The following is a 22,920-nucleotide window of genomic DNA, read 5'->3' as shown; positions in this document are numbered from 1 at the left end:
TATAATGTTTTTAATATAAAAGAACAAAAAAAATTGATGTATGGAATCATGGTAATAGTCTTATTATGGTAATAAAAGTTTAATATTTAAGTTAATAAGAACGAATTATGTAGCGTGTGTGCATGCCACGATTAAAAGGTTATTGAATTCAATCTTACCATTACTTATGTCCCATGTAGCACAACTTGATGGAGTTTGAACTCTCCCATGAAATACGTTTTCCTGCGATTTTCCGTGTTTTGCAATAATTCCCTTTCCTTTCCCAATTACTTGTTTTTCCCCTTTTGGATGACGAATATAATAAATAGTAGGGAATTAAAATAAATATATAAGAACATAATCGTCACCACGTGAAATATATATAAAGCAAACTGGTTTAAAATATTAAGTATAACCAATTGACTCACCAATTGATACATCACTTAGAATCCAACTCGATGGTGTCCGAAAAACACGTCGTGTATTAAAAGCATCGTGTAACAATTTTCTTTTTTCAGTAGGAATGTGTTGTCCCTTTTCCTGATTATCTATAAAAATAAACATGTCACATGTTTAGTTCAATATAATTAAAAAATATGGAAACAATCTATATAATTTAAACGTGTGCATGTTGTTTATCAGAAGGTCGATTTCGATTTCGAAGATGATGTGAAATAAAATTATTATTCTATTCCTACGTTTTAACAATTAATTTATGGTTTAAAACATTATGTAAATATACATGGCATGATTTATTTCTCATACGAGTTCAATAACTAACCATTCGTTATGTCTGTAAGAACGCGACCCGATGGCATACGAACACCACTCATTCCATAAATTGAAGCTTCTTGAGATTTTATGGACTCGTCCATGATTTTTTTTCCCTTTATATTAGCAATCTGGTCTAAAGTGGGATAATAATATATAAAACATTATTTGACAATGCACAATAACAATAAGTCAATATACCAAACTATATTGGTAAGTATTCGTATAGTATACACACCATTGGTCACTTCGTGTGTATTCCGTTCTCCTGGGTGCTGATTCTCCTTCATGGAGTATTGATGAGCAGTCAACACATACGAATTGTTGAGAACTGTGCACCGGTAAAAGTTGAAATTATATGAATAGTTATACAATAAAATTATTGGATATATAATAAATAGTACAATTCTTACTTTGTGATGTATTTTGTGATAACATATTATTATCAAAAGCAATTGGTCTCCTTATTATTGATGATCTCTTAGCATTAGCGCTACCTGGATGCAATTAATAAATATTATTACATACTTATTTGTAAAAGATTTGATTGTATAAAACTATTTATTATTGTCGATCAGTAACAAAAATATTAAAACGTACAATATATATTGTAAAATATGAAGAGATAAGTTACTTATTGTTAAAAGCTACCAGCAATGTAGATCTTTCTCTTAGGTTTTGGAACATTTTTGTCAACGGGTTGCAATGAACATTCTAAATACATACAAAAAAAGAAGAAAACAGTATATTGAAATACAGTATCATGTAACACGGTAAGAAATTGACAAAAACTAAAATGGTTTGAAAAGTTATTTGGACCTGTTCGGTGATGTCGGAGTTTTGTTGGTTGAATCCATAAGAGAATGTGTTGACAGAGAGGTACTGTTGAGAAGTACAAATTAAAGCACAATTTGTATTGTATAAAGTGAATATAGAATACTGTATATACATAAATTAATATAGAAAAGTAATTAAGTGGAGCAAAATGGAAATAACTTAGTTGTACTGTAAATTTATGAGCAGTCAATAATATAATTCTCACATACTATACGGAGCTGATCCGACGGAAACCACATGGACAAAGAGTAAGGAAAAGATCATGAACTCATATATGTCATTATATACAATAACAAAAAATGCAAGAAAGAAGGTTCAACAAAGTATTTAATACAAACCTTCTCAGTGCAGATGAATTTCAGCAAATGTTGATGCAAATAATGAATGAGATCTCATGGGTGGGTATTTGAGATTATATAGATACGTGGATAGTCAAGATTCTGTGGGTTTGTTACAATTAATTACACATGATATTTATAGTGAATCAAATCATTCACTTCCAAATTGATCGGATTTCATTGCTTAATTGAATAAAATCTGTAATTTCCTGAAATAACTTGATTGTAATCAAAAAATTACCTTAATTCTTTGTTATATGATATGATTTCATTACCATATACAGATTAATAAAATCCGATGTTCATTATTATTGTCATTAATGTATAGTTAGTATGTTGATAATTATTGTCAATACAGTGGAAATAAAAAATAATAAAAAAATACAGTGGAAATAAAAAATACACGGACTACTTCAAATATAGGCAAGCTTAATCAATTTTGTGATATGGTGATTGCTATATTATAGATTATATCAAATATTTATTTGTACGTAGATATAAATCCCACAAAATTTCAAACAATGTTTAATGATTAGATAATAAATCCAATATGTATTTATAAAAAAACGTATATCAATATATTAGGAGCAAGGAAAAAAGTTATTAATGAAACAATAATATCAACATGTCATTTAAAAGATTTGATTGTGATATTAATGAATTAATCTTTGAAACCGATTTTTTTAGTGTTACCGTAAATTAAGCAAAAATCATGCAATTTAGAAAATTTAAAAATGTGAATGGAAAGTTGAAACGGGTTTAATATATCAATTAAAAACGTGTGGAATAGGAAAATTACAATAATTGTGTACACAAAATATTAGTCTATTTACTTTAATGGATTAAATGTGGAAATCCTATTATAAAAGGCAATTAAATTCAATTGAAATATCTCCTAAAATCTTGATCCTATCAATGGCTCTCCTTAAAAACTTGTGATATGTATTTATATTCAAATTGTCAAACTTGTGGAATATAATTATAGTATTTATATTCAAATTGTCAAACTTGTGGAATATAATTATAGTATTTATATTCAAACTGTCAAACTTGTGGAATATAATTATATAAGGTAAGTAAACTGAATTGAAAATAAAGAAATAAATGTGGAGTCAAAATTGGAGATGTGAAAACATCAATTGTGTACCTTGTCTTTATGTATTATATAGATTATGCAAATTTACAATGTTAAATATGTGTAAATAAAAAATTTATTATTTACAATAATGAAGTGTTATTTGGTCTGGGGCTCTGATACCATATTGAATGACCATCTCGACCACAAGTTTAAGCTATTAGTGAAATGTATCATTTAAGTAGTGTTTGCAAAAGTTTGTTGAAAAACAGAAGTTAGTGATCGTGAGTTAAGTTGGTATTAAGTGTTTATTTCTAAAAGTTGGGGATGTTTGGAAAATGCTAGAAAATCAATTTAAATAGAAAAGCAGATGTAGGGATGCTTGTGAAAAAATAACTTAAAACAACTTATTTTTAAAGAAGTAAAAGCATGAGCTGATTATACAAACACCTAACAACAGATTACAAGCTATAAAAAGCTCAAAATTTATTTTTAAAAACTTTTGCAAACACCACCTTAATTTTAATATCTCCAATAGTATTTCATACATTTTGACGCTATCATTTATACAATGTGAAAAAGTATTAGTCGAAGCATCACATTCGACACGCCGTTTTTTTCTTCTTTTTCTTTTGTACTATGTAAATTATAATTCGAAAAAAGAAATTATTTGTGAAGTATCACATTCGAGACTTTTCTTTTTTATTTGTACTATGTAAACAGTAATTGAAGAAAAACAAATGAATAGTTGAAGGATACATTTGACACATTTTCGTTGAAGGATCATATTTGACACGTTTTTTTTTTCCCTGATAAAATACTGCAAAATTGTCATTATGACCGAGCAATGACTAACGAGTTTTTAGTTGATTGCAAAATCAAACTTTTATTTTTACTTATCTTAAAATAAGTTGTTTTAAGCTATTTTTTAAAAACACTTCTACATCTATTTTTTATATTTAAATTTATCTCCCGTGTATGTATTCTTGTATGTTTTCAGATGGTCACAAGTTCGAATTCAGGTTTATGTAATTTTGGATGGGTGCTTTAATGATTTTATGAATAATGATATAATTGACTTTATAAATTTTAATTCAACAATAAATATAAATTTAAAATTGCATTAAAATAGAGAGGGTAAAATTGACATTTCATTAATAGTTTATCATTGCCGAATTTTTTAAAATAATTATTGTATAAAGGGTATTTGCGACAATACATAAATGAGGAAAAAATAGGTTTTTTTGCTGGGACACGTGTCGCAATTTGAAGAGGGTATCTCATATAAGTTTAGAACACAGGATCTCATGGTAGAAACACCATGTAAAATAACCCATTTAAGTTAGGAACAAAAAGATACATCGCCAACTTATAAATTAAGTGCTAAGATTAATTTCTTCATTAATTAAGTGCCAAAAAACATTGATTTCAAGCTTAACTCGAAAGCTTTGGCTATAAATACCTGCATTAGCCATGTTACAGGATCATCAAAAAAAGAAAATAAATTGTCAAAAAATGGCCGTAATCTGCAACGGGTCGTTGTCGTCTATCTTCCGGCCTTGTCTTGTTACTGAATTCGTAAATTCAGGAACGAAGAAACGGTGTCGTATTGCATGCGGAGCTACTAACGAGAGTTGGAGCATAACCGAAAGATACCACGAGTATCAAAATCGACACCTCCTCCCGGTTTAATTGCTTCACAATTCCACTCCAAATTAAATTTCATTATCAATTAATCTTTTAGTAATCTTTTTTTTTTTTGCTTCTTCTTAATTCTTTCACGTGTAATGTTATTTTGCATGCAGGTTGATAAGCTGTATCGCGTCGACGATTACGAACGCAAACTAGACAGCGTAAGACGCTTGCTCGTGGACTCGACGGAAGAAGAAAATTTGATCTTGGTGGATGCCATCCAACGGCTGGGAATGGGCCGCCATTTTCAGGAGGAGATTCACACAATTCTCAACCAAAACTACGTGAAAAATAACACTATTTACGGATGCGACTCTCTTCACGATGTTTCGCTCTTGTTCCGATTATTAAGACATCAAGGATACGATGTTTCTTCAGGTCTTTTCATCTCTCTCTCTCTCTCTCTCTCTCTCTCTCTCTCTCTCTCTGTATATATATCCTCTGTTTCCCCTGCTTTTTCTTGAAATATTGGTAAATACTAATATCGAAATATTTAATCTGCAGAAGTGTTTAATAAGTTCAAGGGCGAAGATGGGAAGTTCAGAGGAGATCTAAGGCGAGACATAACAGGATTGTTGGAACTGTACGAAGCTGCACAATTGAGTTTCCAAGGAGAGAAAATACTCGACGAAGCAGAGGAATTTAGCACCAAACTTCTCTATCGATACTCAGCACATTGCAAGAACCGCACATTTGCTGACCGTATTATTAGGAGATTGAAATACCCTTGTCATAAGACCATAACAAGATTGACCGAAACGAACTTCCTAACAGATTTCGGCACCGCAAATAACGGGTGGGAAAAACCGTTGAAAGAGCTGGCAGAAGTCGATTTTCTAGTCGGGAAATCCGTATACCAAGAGGAACTGCTCCAAGTTTCCAAGTAAGGACGAAAAAAAACATACAACACATTACATAATTCCGTTATTGATTCCTTAAAATTTCACAAAAGAATATTCTCGTTTTTTTTTTTTTTTTTCAGGTGGTGGGACGGTCTAGGATTAACTAGAGAACTAAAGCTAGCAAGAAATCAGCCATTAAAATGGTACACGGGGTCGATGGCTATTTTGATCAACGATATCAGCTTATCGAAGCAGCGAATCGAGCTTACAAAGTCCATAGCTTTTATTTACCTGATAGACGACATTTTCGACCTTTACGGCACACCAGATGAGCTGGCTATCTTCACAGAAGCTGTAGACAAGTATGTATTAAATATTTGCTTCTAATTTTTTCTATTAATTCAACTTTATTACACTCTGATATACAGTAGAACCTCGATAAATTAATGACTTTGATTAAATAATAGTTTCTTTCAATCCCGACTCGGTGAAAACGTATTAAGTTATTGACTCGATAATTTAATAATTTGCTAAATTAATAGAATTTCCCTAGTTCTGACTGAATTAATTTATAGAGGATTAACTCTATGATGCACGTATACAGATGGGACTATGTTGCAATAGATACGCTGCCCGAGTACATGAAGATTTGCTACAAGGCCCTTCTCGATACCACAAACGAGATAGCGTTTATGATTAACAAAAAGCATGGATACAACCCTATTCATACCCTAAAACAAGCGGTATTGTATTTTCTTGATTAATTATTGTATTCCTTATATATATATATATATAATATATATAAGATAATAATAATAATACGTCTTCGTCTTTCTAGTGGGGAAGTTTGTGCAAGGCATTTCTAGTGGAAGGAAGGTGGTTCGCCGACGGGGACTATTTGCCGAGTGCAGACGAATATTTGTCGAATGGCAAAGTGAGCTCGGGTGTGCATGTAGTGTTGGTTCACTTATTCTATATTTTAGGTCTTGGTGGGACCCACAACCAAGGTGCAATCCTTCTAGAAGAAAACTCGACGCTCATATCAAGTGTAGCTGCAATTCTTCGTCTTTCGGACGATTTGGGGAGTGCCAATGTATGATGATCTATACATATACATATACATATACTAGTTACTTAATTAATTACTAATAATGCATGATTACTTAATTAAAAGGCCGAGCAACAAAACGGGAAGGATGGCTCGTACATAGAGTACTACATGAGAGATAACGATGGTTTATCGTTCAAGCAAGCGCGCGAGCATGTAATAAAGATGATAGCAAGTGAGTGGAAGCTTCTTAACAAGGAGTGTTTTGATATAAATAAGTTTTCGGCAGAGTTGTCGTTTTATCGAGAAGCTTGTCTTAATCTTGCAAGGATGGTGCCCCTCGGGTATAGCTATGACGACAATCAGAAACTTCCGGTCCTCGAAGAATATGTCAATTTAATGTTAAAGCCGAAACCCTACAAATAAAGAACTAGTTTCTTCGATTTTTCATATCAATGTTTTTAGAAGCATATATGTTCTTTTGTAAAACGTTGCAACTTGCAAGTATTTATATTCTAAATATATTTTATGTCAACAGTCGAGAGAGTAAGTTCGATTCGAAAAGGTTATCGGATTATATATTCTGCTGCAAGACATCATGTTGGAACCACGGCTGCACTTTGACGATTGATCACCGAATTGTGGATGAGGGTTGGACTCCATTTGTTCTCTAATTTTATATGTAACAAGTTGCTGCAATAAAAACCACGATAATGTGGAGATAGGCAAGGTGAGGCGCGGACTAGGTCGCTCTCTTAAGACGAATTTCACGACCCCTTCTCTAATGAGGTGCAAAAAGGTTCCGATCGTGTCGCCTATGGGATACAACAGCCCAGCCTATCTCTCCGCTGTACCTTCACCGAAATTGCACGTTCAAGTGAAGCAGAAGCTTACACCCGACACACAACAAAAGCTCAAAGTATATGTATCTAGTATATTAGAAAAATATTTCTTTTCCTCTTCTCTTGTACTCTCTTCTCTCATACTTTTACAAAGCTACAAAAGTCCCCTTTATATAGTATAAATTATAAGCACGATAAAACCTCTATTTAATATAGAATTAAAGGAAATTATGGAGGTTTTATGAGGCAAAATAAAGTGCTTGTATGTTTCAAAATGTTGGTCAAAATTACCTCATAAATTGGTCAAAGAAAATATTTAATAAAATATTATTTTTATTAAAAAACCCAACAATCCCCCACTATTTTAATAAAAATAAGAATAATAATAATACTTGAGCTCTTGTGGAATATTATGCATAATGAAAGTGAGCAATGCCTTGAAACCTTCACTTAGTACAATATGTTTCTCGTACTAGAATCAAAGTGGACTTAGCCTTGAAACAATGACCCTTGAGGCACGTAGAATCATATAGCACACATAATACTCAAAGTGTCCCGATCGAAGCTTCTAAAGCCAGCACGTTAACGGCCATGTGCTTTACCCCATTTCTCGTGAGAGCTCTAGAGAATAGCCTATAATTCTCATAGGAAGCGGCCCCACTTCCACACTCACAAGGTGAATTCTATCAAGGATGTTTACGTAACTCCAACACCCCACCCATCCGGGCTATAGAACTCATTAAGAGATCAAAGTCTCAACCTCACAATTCGTTACGAGCTTTATTAGTGCATACGCATCATAGGAATGGATAATAAAAGTGTGCACTTTTATCACTATCAAGTTGCTTTCAGATTCGTTTTTCTTCGCCTAGTCCGTAGGATCTCTAGCCCCTAGGCGGTAGTATCCTCATCAACAACTTTACAAAATATATTAGGCTTTCACCCAATCCCCCTCGATGCATTTCAAATGATTTCTGAAATAATGTGAAATATAATTTCACAATTTTAATAGCGCTTATTCGACATTTAGTCTCATGGACTCAATGGTTTATTAACCATTTCTCATATAATTTCACATATAATTTCACTTAAATTTTCGCGTGAATTTTTCACATAGATTCACAGTACTGTATTTTCTTTTAATGGTTCCGGTTCCCATTAAAAGATTCTCGCATTTGCCAACTGCAGTTTTTCAGTCTCATTTATCAAAGCACAAAGCATTTGATTTTTCTCAATCATATTTATCAAAGCACAAAGCATTTGATTTATTCTCAATCATATTTATCAAAGCACAAAGCATTGATCTATCCCACATTAAGATTTTATATGCCACATTCGGTATCAACCGGCCTCCTCACAAGCTAATGTCAAAATAATCAATCAAAATTGATATGAGTTTTGACTTTTAAATTATATAAAAAAAATTGTCATTTGCACAATGTGATAAATCTAACCAAATAGGAATATAATTCCTCTTGTTTAGATTTTCAATAATCAACAATATTGAAACTTTCAAAAAACGTTTCACTTCACAACTCACAAATATATTTGCTAACATATTTTCACCAAATTTTAATAATCACAATTAGGCCTTTCTAAATCACATCAATGTCACATATATGCAAATTTAGGCCTATTATAGTTACTTGTATAATCAAGATTGCAAATAAATCTTGATTATACAATCTTTCTCGGGACAGATGTAACAAAAAAGAGAAACCCTAACCCTAACCAATGGTGACAATCAAAATATCACACTTAAGAAATAAATCCGGCCTCAAGAAAAGATGTAGGTGACTCAACAACTTCACTTCAACCCGAAATTCATCAAATGAAACTAACATCGAACATTTTCAACAGACTAACAAGTGAAAACGAAATTCAATTATACATAAAAAAAAAAAAAAAATCAAAATCACCAATACTTTATTTCCCCCTTCCTTTTGCCCCCTCATCCTTTTCCTTTTCTTAAAAAAAAACACCATAATGAAAATCACCAAATGAGTCGAGTTCGAGTTGAGCTGGAAAAATATAATCTCCATCCACGTGTCACAAGAGGTAAACGAATTCTTGTGCGGTTGACAAACGTTGCAAGTATTTATATTCTAAATATATTTTATTTCTACAGTCTCGAGATCGAGAGAGAGATATTTGACGAAGAACGTCTGGAATTGTGTAAAAAGAATTCGCCCATTACGCAATTTGATTAGCCATTTTTAATGCTATTAACCAATAATTAATTGATATTTTCTCCATGATTTATCTTACAAGACAGATCGATAATTTTGGAGTTTAATTTAATGCGATTCAAATTGCATTCAAATTAGTGCGTTCGAAACTTATGCCTTAACTATGTTAGCTGAACCCAATATCTTATTAATAAAAGTAATGTTATTATGCTGAAACTCTAGGGTTTCTTTTCCCGCTCATTTTATGGCTATATTTGTTATTTAATAATTTTTACTCTAAAATCCTACCCGCTTCTCTTACTGCTTTTCTCATGTTTTTCTCCCCAAATCTAACTATGCATACATATCTCATACGATACTTATCTTTCTCCACCTCTTCTCTGTAAACCCGCCTCTCCTATGTCTTTCTTAAACACCTATTTATATCATTTTCCCACTTCTCTGTTTGTATCTTTCTCTTTGCAAAAATTAACTCCATTAGTCAACAGGTAAGTTTGTTCATCAACCTACCACCTCTTTATTATTTTCGGAATCTCTTCAATCTCAAATTTTCTGGTTTTAATTCGATCCAATAAATTTCATCCGTTTTTTCTCAATTTTGTGTGGTTTGTCGAAACGGGATATGATGAATGTGTTAATGTTTATATATCTGGAGTTTTCCAAAAATCCTATGTCAGTTTTGTGTGATTTGTCGATTAATCGCAGAAGTAACAGGATATAATAAGTTTGTTAATGTTTATATGTCTGGAGTTTTCCAAAAACCCTATGCATCAATTAATTTGTTCAATTTTTTTATTTTTCTCCATTCTAAAAACAATAGGGGCAGAGATCGTTCTACTGCGCTAGATATCATCTCATCTCCATTCGTCGGATAATTTAGATTCAATATTTTTTTAACATTTTTTTTAATTCTTTATCAGAATACAATTCCTTTTTTTTAATATTTTTTGCCGGATTAATGTACAATTCCTCTTTCTTTGTCTGATTCTTCCAAAGTATTAGATTAATTCCTTTTTTTTTTTTTTTTTTTGTGTGTTCTTTATCACAATTTAATTCCCTTTTTTATATTTTTTTGTGTTCTTTATAATAATTTAATTCTTTTTTGTAATATTTTTTTGTGTTCTTTATCAAAAATAGCAAACATGGTTACGAGCACGTCCTTTATTTACGAAATTGTATCGGGCAAAAAGACTGATTGGAAAATATTGATTCAGGTTATACGTCTGTGGTTCGTACCAGATAAGTGGAATCCGAAAGAGAATGCTGGCATCGAAATGGTTAGAGGTAACGGGCAAATTAATTAAAATGAGAAGTGTGATGCAGATGTTGTTCATCTTTTCTTTTCTTACAAGTTATTATAACATGTCTTTTTCGAATTCTTTACCCGGGGTATAAAAACAGAGAGATCTCTGTTTAATTTGAAGTACTTCTGTCTGAAAACATAGGTATATTTTTTGTTGACTAGGAATTTTTGATTGGCTATAAATATATGAGTGATGATCAACTGTATGAATAAAAGAATAGTATCATACATAAAAAAAATCCTTTGCGGCTGATAAATTTCCAATCTTTTTAAGTGCTGAATTTTGATTTTATAGTGCTATTATGAAAATGGAGACACTTCTATAAGTCCAAGTCTTCTCTTTGAAAATTAATAAAATAAGGGTGCTACTATTTTCACAATTTTAACTATTGTATTCTTCATTTAACCATGAGCTAAATTATGTCCACCTCTAAAATAAAGTTAATTTACGAAAACACTCCTCATGTTTGGGTAGTTACACGTCCGCCTTCCTGGTGTCAAATTTAGTGAAATATTCGAGATTATGAAGTTTTAAGTTAGGAACAAAAAGATACATCGCCAACTTATAAATTAAGTGCTAAAATTAATTTCTTCATTAATTAAGTGCCAAAAAACATTGATTTCAAGCTTAACTCGAAAGCTTTAGCTATAAATACCTGCATTAGCCATGTTACAGGATCATCAAAAAAAGAAAATAAATTGTCAAAAAATGGCCGTAATATGCAACGGGTCGTTGTCGTCTATCTTCCGGCCTTGTCTTGTTACTGAATTCGTAAATTCAGGAATGAAGAAACGGTGTCGTATTGCATGCGGAGGTACTAACGAGAGTTGGAGCATAACCGAAAGATATCGCGAGTATCAAAATCGACACCTCCTCCCGGTTTAATTGCTTTCACAATTCCACTCCAAATTATATTTCATTATCAATTAATCTACTGCAATCTTTTTTGTTTCTTCTTCTTCTTCTTTCACGTGTAATTGTAATTTTGAATGCAGGTTGATAAGTTGTATCACGTCGACGATTACGAACGCAAACTCGACAGCGTAAGACGCTCATATCAAGCGCGTAGCTGCAATTCTTCGTCTTTCGGACGATTTTGGTAACGCCAAGGTAATATTTATACATATTCATATGCGTATACTACTTAAATTAATTAATAGCTAATAATAACGAATGCTTAATTAATTAATTAATTAAAAGGACGAGCAACAAAACAGGAAAGATGGCTCGTACATAGAGTACTACATGAGAGATAACGATGGTTTATCGTTCATGCAAGCGCGTGAGCATGTAATAAACATGATAGCAAGTGATCAGTGGAAGCTTCTTAACAAGGAGTGTTTTGATGTAAATCAGTTTTCGGCAGCATTATCGTTTTATCGAGAAGCTTGTCTTAATCTTGCAAGAATGGTGCCCCTCATGTATAGTTAATTACGACGACAACCATGCACAGACTTCCGATTCTCGAGGAATATGTCGATTTAATGTTGTTAAAGCCAAAGTCATCGGAGCACCATTGAACAAATAAAGCACTAGGTGTTTGGGCATATGCATATATAAAGTTGTTTTTTGTATGTTTAATATAAATTTAAGTAGTAATAAGCAAAGATATGTAATCATAAAACCATGATTGAAAATTGAAAAAGAGACGAAAAAAAAAATTAAAATTGCAATCGGGATCTTATAGCTTGTCGAACGGAATTTCATTCACAAAATGTAATGAACGCCCAATAGAAATCGAGATCGAATGTGAAATTCGAGAAAAAAAATCATAAGAGCAAAATCGAGGGAAGAATATGTAGAATAATTTGAAGCTATAAATAGTGCAAGTTTAATTCATGGATTAATTTTTTTGAAATATTAAATGTCGTTTCAATTTACTAATACCCTTTTGTCTCGGAACGTAATTTGGACCATTTTTTGTCTGATTTATTGTATTTTGGGGGTGCAAGGTGCTATTAATTTTTTTTCAAGGGTGCAAAGTACAAAAATACTACATTTCAAGGGTGCGAAGGCAATTCCAAAGCATATTCCCTTTTACACTGGATAATTAATTCCTTTCAAATTGGGCTTCAAACCTACTAGCTAATGGGCCTATCGATTTCCATATTATTCTGTCTATCTCAATTCGTACTTTAATTGCAAACAATATTAGAATTTTATTACATGCAGTTTATTATTTTATTATTGAAGAGATTTTTCAGTACCATATGTTTGATGAAGTAATGAGTTTTCTTCCATGGCGAATAATTTGTAAGAATTATTAAAAATGAAATTTACAATGTTAAATATAAATAAAAAAATTATTATTTACAATAATGAAATGTCATTTGGTCTGTGGCTCTGATACCATATTGAATGACCATCTCGACCACAAGTTTGAGCTATTAGTAAAATGTATCATTTAAGTGGTGTTTGTAAAAGCTTGTTGAAAAGCAGAAGTTAGTGATTGCGAGTTAAGTGGGTATTAAGTGTTTATTTCTAAAAGTTGGGGATGTTTGCAAAATGCTGGAAAATCAATTTAAATAGAAAAGCAGGTGTAGGGATACTTCTGAAAAAATAGCTTAAAATAACTTATTTTTAGAAAAGTAAAAGCATGATCTGATTTTACAAACACCTAACAACAAATTACGAGTTGTAAAAAGCTCAAAATTTGTTTTCAAAAACTTTTGCAAACACCACCTTAATTTTAATATTTCCAGTAGTATTTCATACATTTTGACGCTATCATTTGTACAATGTGAAAAAATTATTCGTCGAAGCATCACATTCGACACTATGTTTTTTTTTTTTTGTTTTCTTTTGTACTATGTAAATAATAATTGAAAAAAAAGAAATTATTTGTGAAGCATCACATTCGAGACTTTTCTTTTTTATTTGTACTATGTAAACAATAATTGAAGAAAAACAAATGACTAGTTGAAGGATACATTTGACACATTCTTGTTGAAGGATCATATTTGACACGTTTTTTTTTCCCTGATAAAATACTGCAAAATTGTCATTATGACTAAGAGTTTTTAGTTGATTGCAAACTCAAACTTTTATTTTTCTTCTCTTAAAATAAGTTGTTTTAAGCTATTTTTTAAAAGTATTTCTACATCTGCTTTTTCTATTTAAATTTATCTCCAGTGTATGTATTGAATAAGATTTTGCAGACACCACCTTAGCACAACTTTTACAACATTCATTGTCCTAAAAACAACTCGAACCTCTAACAAACATGGCTCTAATATGCAATCTGACACGTCGTACTTCAATTTTTCTTAATAAATTTGCATATCCCGGAAAGAAGAAACCATGTCGTCCGATTGCCTATGGAGCTACCGCTCGTCAAATGGAGCATAAATTCGGAACCCTCGGAATATCAAAATGAACACCTTTTGCGGGTTAAGTCGTTTATTATCCACTCAATTTGAAGTTCATATTACTAATCTAATACCTCTTCGTTTTTTCGTTTCTTTTTTTTCCTTTTTGTGCAGGTTGATCATAAGTTTCCCATCAACTACGAAAAACAAACTAGAGGAACTACGAAACTTAATCATGAAGCCGACAGTCAAAGAAGAAGATCCGATAGAAAGATTGATCTTGGTTGATGCGATCGAGCTCTCATAGCCCTTTTTGCCTTTAACTAATTTTCACACGGATTATGTGCTAATCTTTTAATGCACAGGTGTTTTCAGCAATTCAAAATTATACAGGGTTAGTTTTTGAAAGATTTGGCCCTACACGTTAGGTAGGACCGCTTATTCTTATGTCACACATTATTTGATTTATTATCAATGTTTTGAAAATCGGACTGGACCGGCTGGTCCAACCGGTTTAATCGCGAACCGGTAGCTAGTCCGGTCCAATCTAGACACGGCAACGGGCCGGTTCCGGGCCGGTTCAAACCGGTTCACGGTTCACATTATCCGGAACCGGAACCGGCCCGTAGTATGGGCGGTTCAGCGGGCCGGGTCGGCCCGCCGGTTCGGGCCGGTTCCGGGTCGGCCCGGAAATTTTGATTTTTTTTTTTTTTTTTGAAATATTTTATGAATAAGTAAATTAAAAGAAGTACTTTTAAATACAAAAAGGAAAAGAAAATAAATGAAAAGACTTGAACTTAATTTTAAATTTAAAATTTTAAAGATTTCGAATTTAAAATATTTTTTTGAAATATTTTATGAATAAGTAAATTAAAAGAAGTACTTTTAAATAAAAAAAGGAAAAGGAAAAAAAATTCGGGGAAGGGGGTGGGTTGGGGTGTGAGGGTATTTATAGGAAAAATTGGGGGTGGGAAAATTCCAAAAAAAAAAATAACGGCCGGTTCACTAGCCGTTATTTGCTTTTTTTTTGAATTTTTTTTTTTTTTAATCCGGGTGAACCGCCGGGCCGGGCCGGCGGTTCACGGTTCACCATTTCACAGAACCGGGCCCGTCCCGGGTAGGACGGGCCGGTTCACTCGGTCAACGGGCCGGTTTGGGCCGTCAACTGGCCGGTTTGGGCCGGTTCCGGGCCCAAAAACGGCCCGTGGCCGTGTCTAGTCCAATCCAACCCCAAACACCGAAAAGACCAAAAACTCGGGTCACTTGCTTACTAACCGAAAAAACTGTGGTTGAACCGCCAAAAACCGGTCCAAAAACCGGATTTTGCAGAAAAAGGAGAAATATGCAAAAATTATTTTGCTTCTCTGGAAGTTTTTGAAGTGCGTAAAAGATTGGCAACAAATTATGGTGGACAATTAAAGATGGTGGAGAGAGCAATGTTTTGAATCTTGGACTGTAGTAGCTATCAGAATTTTTCTTTTTCTTTGTATTACTCATTTTCTCTCGTTTTTTTCTTTTTTGGTTTGATTCATTTTTTGACTTTTTCTCACAGTCTCATTCTTTCATTTTTTAATTAGTTTTTCTTTGAATTTAAATTATGGAACGTGTTGCTCATGTACATTTCTACTTTTGATCTTTAGTATTTAAAATTTAGGGTTAATAAGATATAACCCCCTCATTAGAAAAAATATTAAGACTAACCACCTTACAATATTTTTAATGGGTCAAACCCCCTCATAAATGTCAATTACTGAACTACCCCTATAATTTGTAATAGCAAAGACCCCCCCCCACCGTTTTTCCCAAAAGCTGCATATCTTCAACCATTTTCTTCAATATAATTTCTCTCTCATTTCCGTTGGTTTGCTATATTTATGCCGAGAAAATCGGCCAAAAAACAAACTGCAATATATATCGAATCTTTTCCCCTTTCGGACATTGCCCTAGTTTGCTACATATCTTCAGAGAAAAAAAAAACCAGAATACCATTATTGTGCAATTCGTTCAGCAACACAAGTTGACAAACAATGGTGAAGAACGGCAAGAAGAAGAACAGGCAGTTTCCTATACACCCATCTCTATCACCGACTTCTATTAACCTAATTTTGTGCATTTACCCCATAATTTCTCTTTCTGACACCATTATCAGCGACTCCGGACGACAAATCGAAGACTCCTACAGATCCGTATGCAACAGTACGCGACGACCATATGCGACGGTTCGGAATTCTTCCATGGTTGATTATTCAAAAATGGAGTTTGTAAACAAGCTTGTTTTTTAGATCTACAGATCTATGGTCGCACTATTTGTTGACTCATAAATATTTCTTTCGTATGAAATTTGTTTTATCAGAGTCCACAACAAAGAAGAGATCATTGTTGTCGAAAAACTTAAAAATTTACAGTCATATATCCGAGTCAACTATAAAATCGGATAGTTCACTATATTTTTTCCAGAGTCAACTATAAAAATTAGATAGTTAACTATAATTTTTACGATGTCAACTATAAAAAATTGGTAGTTAACTATATTGTTGCCAGAGTCAACTATAAAATCGGATAGTTCACTATGTTTTTTCCAGAGTCAACTATAAAAATTAGATAGTTAACTATAATTTTTACGATGTCAACTATAAAAAAATGGTAGGTAACTATATTGTTGCCAGAGTCAACTACAAAAATTGGATAGTCAACTACAATTGTTCCGATGTCAACTATAAAAAATTGGTAGTCAACTATAGTTTTCCATTAATTCACTATATTATATTTCAATTTAAGATACTATGGTGTTATAAAATGAGATGAGATGTAGAAGAAAAGATAAAGTATTGAGAAGATATAGAGAAACTAAAGAGAAAAAATGAAACAGACGGGAACAGGGAACAGAGGAAATGAGGGAAGAGAAAGGAGAGAGAGAAGAGAGAAAGGAGAGAGAGGAGAGGAAATTGTGGAAGAGAGAGAATAGAGAGAAGAGAGGAGAGAGGAGAGAGAAGAGAGGAAATTGTGGAAGAGAGAGAAGAGAGGAGAGATGAGAGAGAACGGGAACAGATGAAATGAGGGAAGAGAAAGGAGAGAGAGAGAGAGAGAAGAGAGAGAGGAGAGAGAAGAGAGGAAATTGTGGAAGAGAGAGAATAGAGAGAAGAGAGGAGAGAGGAGAGAGAAGAGATGAAATTGTGGAAGAGAGAGAATAGAGAGAAGAGAGGAGAGAGGAGAGAGAAGAGAGGAAATTGTGGAAGAGAGAGGAGAGAGGAGAGAGGAGAGAGGAGAGAGAAGAGAGGAAATTGTGGAAGAGAGAGGAGAGAGGAGAGAGAAGAAAAATAATAAATGAACAACACGTCAAACATGACGGTTGAGAAGAGAGGGGGAAGAGAGAGAAAGAATGGGGGAAGAAAGGACAAAATTGGAATGATAAACACGTGAGGGGGGTCTCACAATTCCTAATGTTAATTTTAGATTTCTTTACAAATGGTAAATATTGAAATGGGTCTGGACTCTATTATTTTGTGTACTGAGGAGGTTATCCCTCATTTTCCCTAAAATTTATTGCTGGATAATTAGTTCAATTGAATGTTTAGGTTGATTTTTAATAATTAGTATGCCTTTTTTAATTTATTTTTACAATATCGTTATATTAAATTAAATATAAATAATAACAATAAACAAAAATCTGGTTGAATTGTCCAACTGTGACCCAGTTGCCTAGCCGGGTTAATGTCTGGTCCGATTTTAAAAACATTGCTTTTGGGTTGTAGTTGCCCTTATTATTGATCGGTAAAAGGAATCTAATGGTTAAGTGGGGTTCTTGATGTAAGAGAAGAAAAATGAATAGTAACATATATAGCACTGAAACTTCAACTTCTAAACATTTTCGCATTTTCGACACGTTTTGTACCAGCCGCTCGATGATACATGTAAAATATCTATAGGTCATTTTTCAATTTGTGAAAAGTTAGAAACATAATTTTATGGCGTTTGGAAAAGCTTTTAAAAAAATATTTCGAGTTATATATATATATATATATATATATATATATATATATATATATATATATATATATATATATATATATATATATATATAATCTATTTTTTGGTGATTGGAAAATCAAGTTTTATTTCTATTTCTCTTAAAATAAGTTGTTTTAAGCTATTTTTAAAAGCACTGCCAGATCGGCTTTTTCTATTTAAGTTTATTTGCATCATACGTGGTGAATAAGATTTTGCAGACATGAATCACCTTTGCACAACTTTTGCAATAGTGATAGTACTATAGATAAGTGCATTCGTTGGATCATTATTTTCCAATACAATCTCTACATTTCTTGAAAACAACTGGAACCTCTAAAAAAATGGCTCTAATCTGCAATCTTTCTCGTAGTACTTCGAAATTTCTTAATAAATTTGCATATTCGGTAAAGAAGAAACCCTGTTGGATTGCCCGTGGAGCTACCGCTCGTCAAAATTGGAGCATAAATCCGGAACCCTCGGAATATCAAAATAAACACCTTTTTCGGGTTAAGTTGTTTATTATTCCACTCATTTTGAAGTTCATATGACTAATCTTTTTTTTCGTTTCTTTTTTTCTACCTTTTGTGCAGGTTGATCATAAGTTTCCCATCAACTACGAAAACAAACTAGAGGAACTACGACACTTACTCATGAAGCCGACACTTACTCAAGAAGATCCGATGGAAAGTTTGATCTTGGTTGATGCGATCCAACGGTCAGGAATTGGCCACCATTATCGAGAGGAGATTCACACGATTCTCACACACTACTACACGAAAAACCCCAGAGATAGCAGTAGTAGTACTATTCACGATGCTGCGCTTTCTTTCCGTTTATTAAGACAACAAGCATGCCACGTTTCTGCAGGTATTCTTCGTTCCCCCCGGTTTTTAGTGCAAGAAACGATCTAATATTACATTTCATCTGCAGAAGTGTTTAATAATTTCAAGGGGAAGTTCAGAGGAGAAGTAAGACAAGATATCACGGGATTGTTGGAACTGTACGAAGCTACACAGTTGGGTTTCGAAGGAGAAAACATACTCGTCGAAGCAGAAGATTTCAGCAGCAAGCTTCTCCACAAATGCACGCAAGAAACAGAGTACAGCAAATGGTCTCGACATATTAACACGAGACTAAAGCACCCTTGTCACAAGAGCATAACAAGATTCACAGAAACGAACAACTTCCTAGTAAGATCAGATCTACGTGGCAGCGGCGTAAATAGATGGGAGAAACCATTAATGGAGCTAGCTGAAGTTGAACTGCTCTTGGCAAAACCTATATACCAAGAGGAACTTCTCCAAGTTCACAAGTAAGAAGGAAAAAAAATAAAAAAATAATGCACCTATATATAGTTCGTTTTCTTACATGTACCTATATTTTTCCAAAAAAAAATATTTGTCGTTTTTTAGGTGGTGGGATGGTCTAGGATTAACAACGGAGCTAAAGTTAGCAAGAAATCAGCCAATAAAATGGTACACATGGTCGATGACTGGACTGATAAATGATATCCGATTGTCGAAGCAGAGAATCGAGCTTACAAAGTCCATAGCTTTTATTTACTTGATAGACGACATTTTCGATCTTTACGGCACACCAGATGAGCTGGCTATCTTCACAGAAGCTGTAGACAAGTATGCAGTAACTATATATATACATATATGATATAATAAATATATTAATCACTGTAATAAATATGATGTATGTATATGTAAATATATAGATGGGACTATGCTGCAATAGATATGCTGCCTGAGTACATGAAGATGAGCTACAAGGCCCTTCTCGATACCACAAACGAGATAGCCCGTATGATCTTTGAAAAGCATGGACACAACCCTATTAATACCCTAAAAGAAACGGTAGTTTCCGAATATTTTCGTGATTATTAGTTATTTATTTATATCGGAAAAATTAATTCACCATACTATGGCAGTGGGCAAGTTTGTGCAAGGCTTTTTCAGTAGAAGCAAAGTGGTTTGCCGGTGGGGATTTGCCGAGGGCAGAAGAGTATTTAGCCAACGGCAAGGTAAGCTCGGGGGTGCATGTAGCGTTGGTTCACTTATTCTATATTTTGGGTCTTGGTGGGACCCAAAATCAAGGTGCAATCCTTCTAGAAGAAAACTCGACACTCATATCAAGTGTAGCTGCAATTCTTCGTCTTTCGGACGATTTGGGGAGTGCCAAGGTATGAACATATATAAGTAATATATATATATATATATATATATATATATATATATATATATATATATATATATATATATATATATATATATATATATATATATATATATATATATATATATATATATATATATATATATATATATATATATATATATATATATATATCATGAATATTCGATGACAAGATTTGAAATGATGAACTAATTAATTAATAGCTAATAATAACGCATGATTATAATTAATTGACAGGATGAGCAACAAAACGGGAAGGATGGCTCATACGTAGAGTACTACATGAGAGATAACCATGGTTTATCGTTCAAGCAAGCGCGCGAGCATGTAATAAACATGATAGCAAGTGAGTGGAGGCTTCTTAACAAGGAATGTTTCGATGTAAATCACTACTCCCCAACATTGTCATTTTATCGAGAAGCTTGTCTTAATCTTGCAAGAATGGTGTCCCTCATGTATAGTTACGACGACAATCAGAGACTTCCGGTACTCGAGGAATATGTCGATTTTATGTTGCTAAAGCCAAAATCCATCGAACAAATAAAGAGCTAGTTTTATTGGATTTTCCTTATGTTCTGGTGAACTTATTGCGTAATTTAATTATTCAACAGTCGAGAGATTGATTGGTTTGAGATCAAATATAAATAGCAACTATGTTTGAAAATGTATAAAGCGGTTGTTTGTATGCAATAATATAACTAAATATAGCACTAATGATGTAAGAAATAAGTAAAGAATAAAGATGTGTAATTAGTGAACCATGATTTCACAACCATTTCAAGATTACATGATCTACATAAAAATTCGACTAACCTTTAATCAATCTCCCATTACAAAATTTCCAACCATTTCCCTCGTAGTAATTCAACTTGAAACCGATATATGATCTGCACTGCAGAATTAAAAAAAAAAAAAAGGTTGATTTGATTGTTTTATTTACCAATAGAAAATTGGGGGAAAAAATGAGCAAAGACAGCATCTTTATGCTCCTATTGTGAAATATTTTGTAATGGAAAAAGATGTTTAACCTGTCAAATGTTCACTGAGAGGCAGATTCTTGTCTCGGTTTTCTTCGATCAGGAGCAGAAGCAGAAGCAGAAGCAGGGGCTCCATCTCTTTGTCTTACGTAAGCTTTGCTCTTGTATTTCGTGTTTCTTGATTGATTTGGCTGATAAGTAGGGTATTGGCACGGGATTATCTCTCCATTAATGTATTTATCTCCTAAAAAAAATCAAAAATAAAGAAAATGAGCAAGAAATGATTGTACAAAATCAAATACTGAAAAATCGATTTTCGATAAGTAAAAATGGCTCGTGAATAAACAAACCTCCATAATCCTTGTTCTTAACGTCTATGTATGAATCGGGTAAAACCCATAAAACGCCAGGTAAGCCTACGAAATCACAACACAAAAAATCAGGGATGTTGCTAAGAATCGAGAATATAAAATATTTGAACGGGCGTAAAGAATATACCCTTGAATTTCTCCGATGTTTCTTCGGATACAGTGCATTGGAAACCGGTGTATGTGGTTGTACTAAATGCGTACATGTTCTTCTTCGCTTCGTCAATGCTGTAACATCGAATTCGAGATCAAATGTAAGATATGTTAATTGCTAAACTGTTAGAAAACACACACACACACACACACACACACACAAACACAAACACACACAGCAAGCAGTAAAGACTAAAGACCAAAAATCCCTTTGCTTAGGGCAAATCAGAATTCAAAAATATCAATTTTTATATTTGCAATTTGCAACCATAAAGAGAAATTAATAATTAGAAAATGCAATTGAAAACAAAAAAGGGGGAAATTTGAAAACCTGCCAAGAACAGTGGCAAGGGTGTCGATATAAGTGTCAATCATCTGCTCTCTACTTGGGGCAGGGTCTTTAGGAAACTCCATAACAATTAGCCAGTGGTTGTAGTCACAGCCGGGTAGCATTATCGTCTCCCTATCCTCTCCGCCGCCGCCGCCGCCGCTTCTCTTCGACGAGTACTGCCCATCGGTCAAGGCTCTCACAGCCGTAAAAGCGGCGGTTCTCGATTTAATTGGGTGCGGACGAGTGCACGGCGGGAACGATAGGATCGCGGCGGAAGGAGGTGATAGAACTAGGGTTTTGGTGCTGACTGTTAGGGGTTTGGGGAGAACACAGGGGTTTAGAGCTGCCATTTTTGTTTTTTGTTTTGGTCGGAAATTGGGGAAAGTTTCACTGAAGTTGAAGAAGAAGATGATAAGGGGTAAAAAAGAAATTTACCATTGGGATTTTTTTTTTTTTTATTGGGCTGTGTAACATAATTAATTATTATCTAAAGCCCAATATAGGTCCATTAGTAGTAATAGATCAAGTTTCTCAAGGGCCCATTAGTTCCTAATTAATAATCGGGATTTGCTTTTTACCGTTTGAAAAAGGCTATTTACCGTTCAAAAAAACTCTCTCTCTCTCTCTCTAAAAAAAATTGCTCTCAAGACAATTTC

The 22,920-nt window shown here is 33.3% G+C and overlaps 3 protein-coding genes across 4 annotated transcripts; 2 read left to right on the top strand and 1 right to left on the bottom strand.

The window, feature by feature from the left end:
- Positions 1-4,450: 4,450 nt before the first annotated feature.
- On the top strand, positions 4,451-9,551 carry LOC148768674 (tricyclene synthase Oc15, chloroplastic-like). Its single transcript, XM_088822112.1, has 8 exons — positions 4,451-4,686; positions 4,806-5,070; positions 5,197-5,575; positions 5,675-5,896; positions 6,139-6,277; positions 6,373-6,627; positions 6,709-7,065; positions 9,483-9,551. Exons 1-7 carry the CDS (start codon positions 4,474-4,476, stop codon positions 7,006-7,008), a joined length of 1,773 nt encoding a protein of 590 aa, XP_088678238.1. The 5' UTR covers positions 4,451-4,473; the 3' UTR covers positions 7,009-7,065; positions 9,483-9,551.
- An 8,888-nt stretch (positions 9,552-18,439) lies between these two features.
- LOC105962255 (tricyclene synthase Oc15, chloroplastic) lies at positions 18,440-21,207 on the top strand. Its single transcript, XM_012986554.2, has 7 exons — positions 18,440-18,739; positions 18,824-19,100; positions 19,164-19,545; positions 19,646-19,867; positions 19,957-20,095; positions 20,170-20,421; positions 20,673-21,207. The coding sequence occupies exons 1-7, from the start codon at positions 18,575-18,577 to the stop codon at positions 20,985-20,987; spliced, it is 1,752 nt and encodes a 583-aa protein (XP_012842008.2). The 5' UTR covers positions 18,440-18,574; the 3' UTR covers positions 20,988-21,207.
- LOC105962257 (DAG protein, chloroplastic) lies at positions 21,166-22,679 on the bottom strand. Of its 2 annotated transcripts, none has more exons than XM_012986557.2 (5): positions 22,265-22,679; positions 21,911-22,008; positions 21,763-21,828; positions 21,464-21,656; positions 21,166-21,327 (listed from the first exon to the last, which is right to left on the bottom strand). In XM_012986557.2, the coding sequence occupies exons 1-4, from the start codon at positions 22,612-22,614 to the stop codon at positions 21,475-21,477; spliced, it is 696 nt and encodes a 231-aa protein (XP_012842011.1). In that variant the 5' UTR covers positions 22,615-22,679; the 3' UTR covers positions 21,166-21,327; positions 21,464-21,474. The 2 variants fall into 2 exon arrangements, with proteins under 2 accessions (XP_012842011.1, XP_012842012.1); XM_012986558.2 differs by having other exon boundaries at positions 21,166-21,322; positions 22,265-22,649.
- Positions 22,680-22,920: the final 241 nt, after the last annotated feature.

Source organism: Erythranthe guttata, chromosome 8, assembly GCF_056151865.1.
Source record: "Erythranthe guttata isolate IM_541 chromosome 8, IM_541, whole genome shotgun sequence".
Lineage (NCBI taxonomy): Eukaryota > Viridiplantae > Streptophyta > Magnoliopsida > Lamiales > Phrymaceae > Erythranthe > Erythranthe guttata.
Note: the sequence above shows the minus strand (reverse complement) of the source record. Positions and strands in the feature narration are given on the sequence as shown.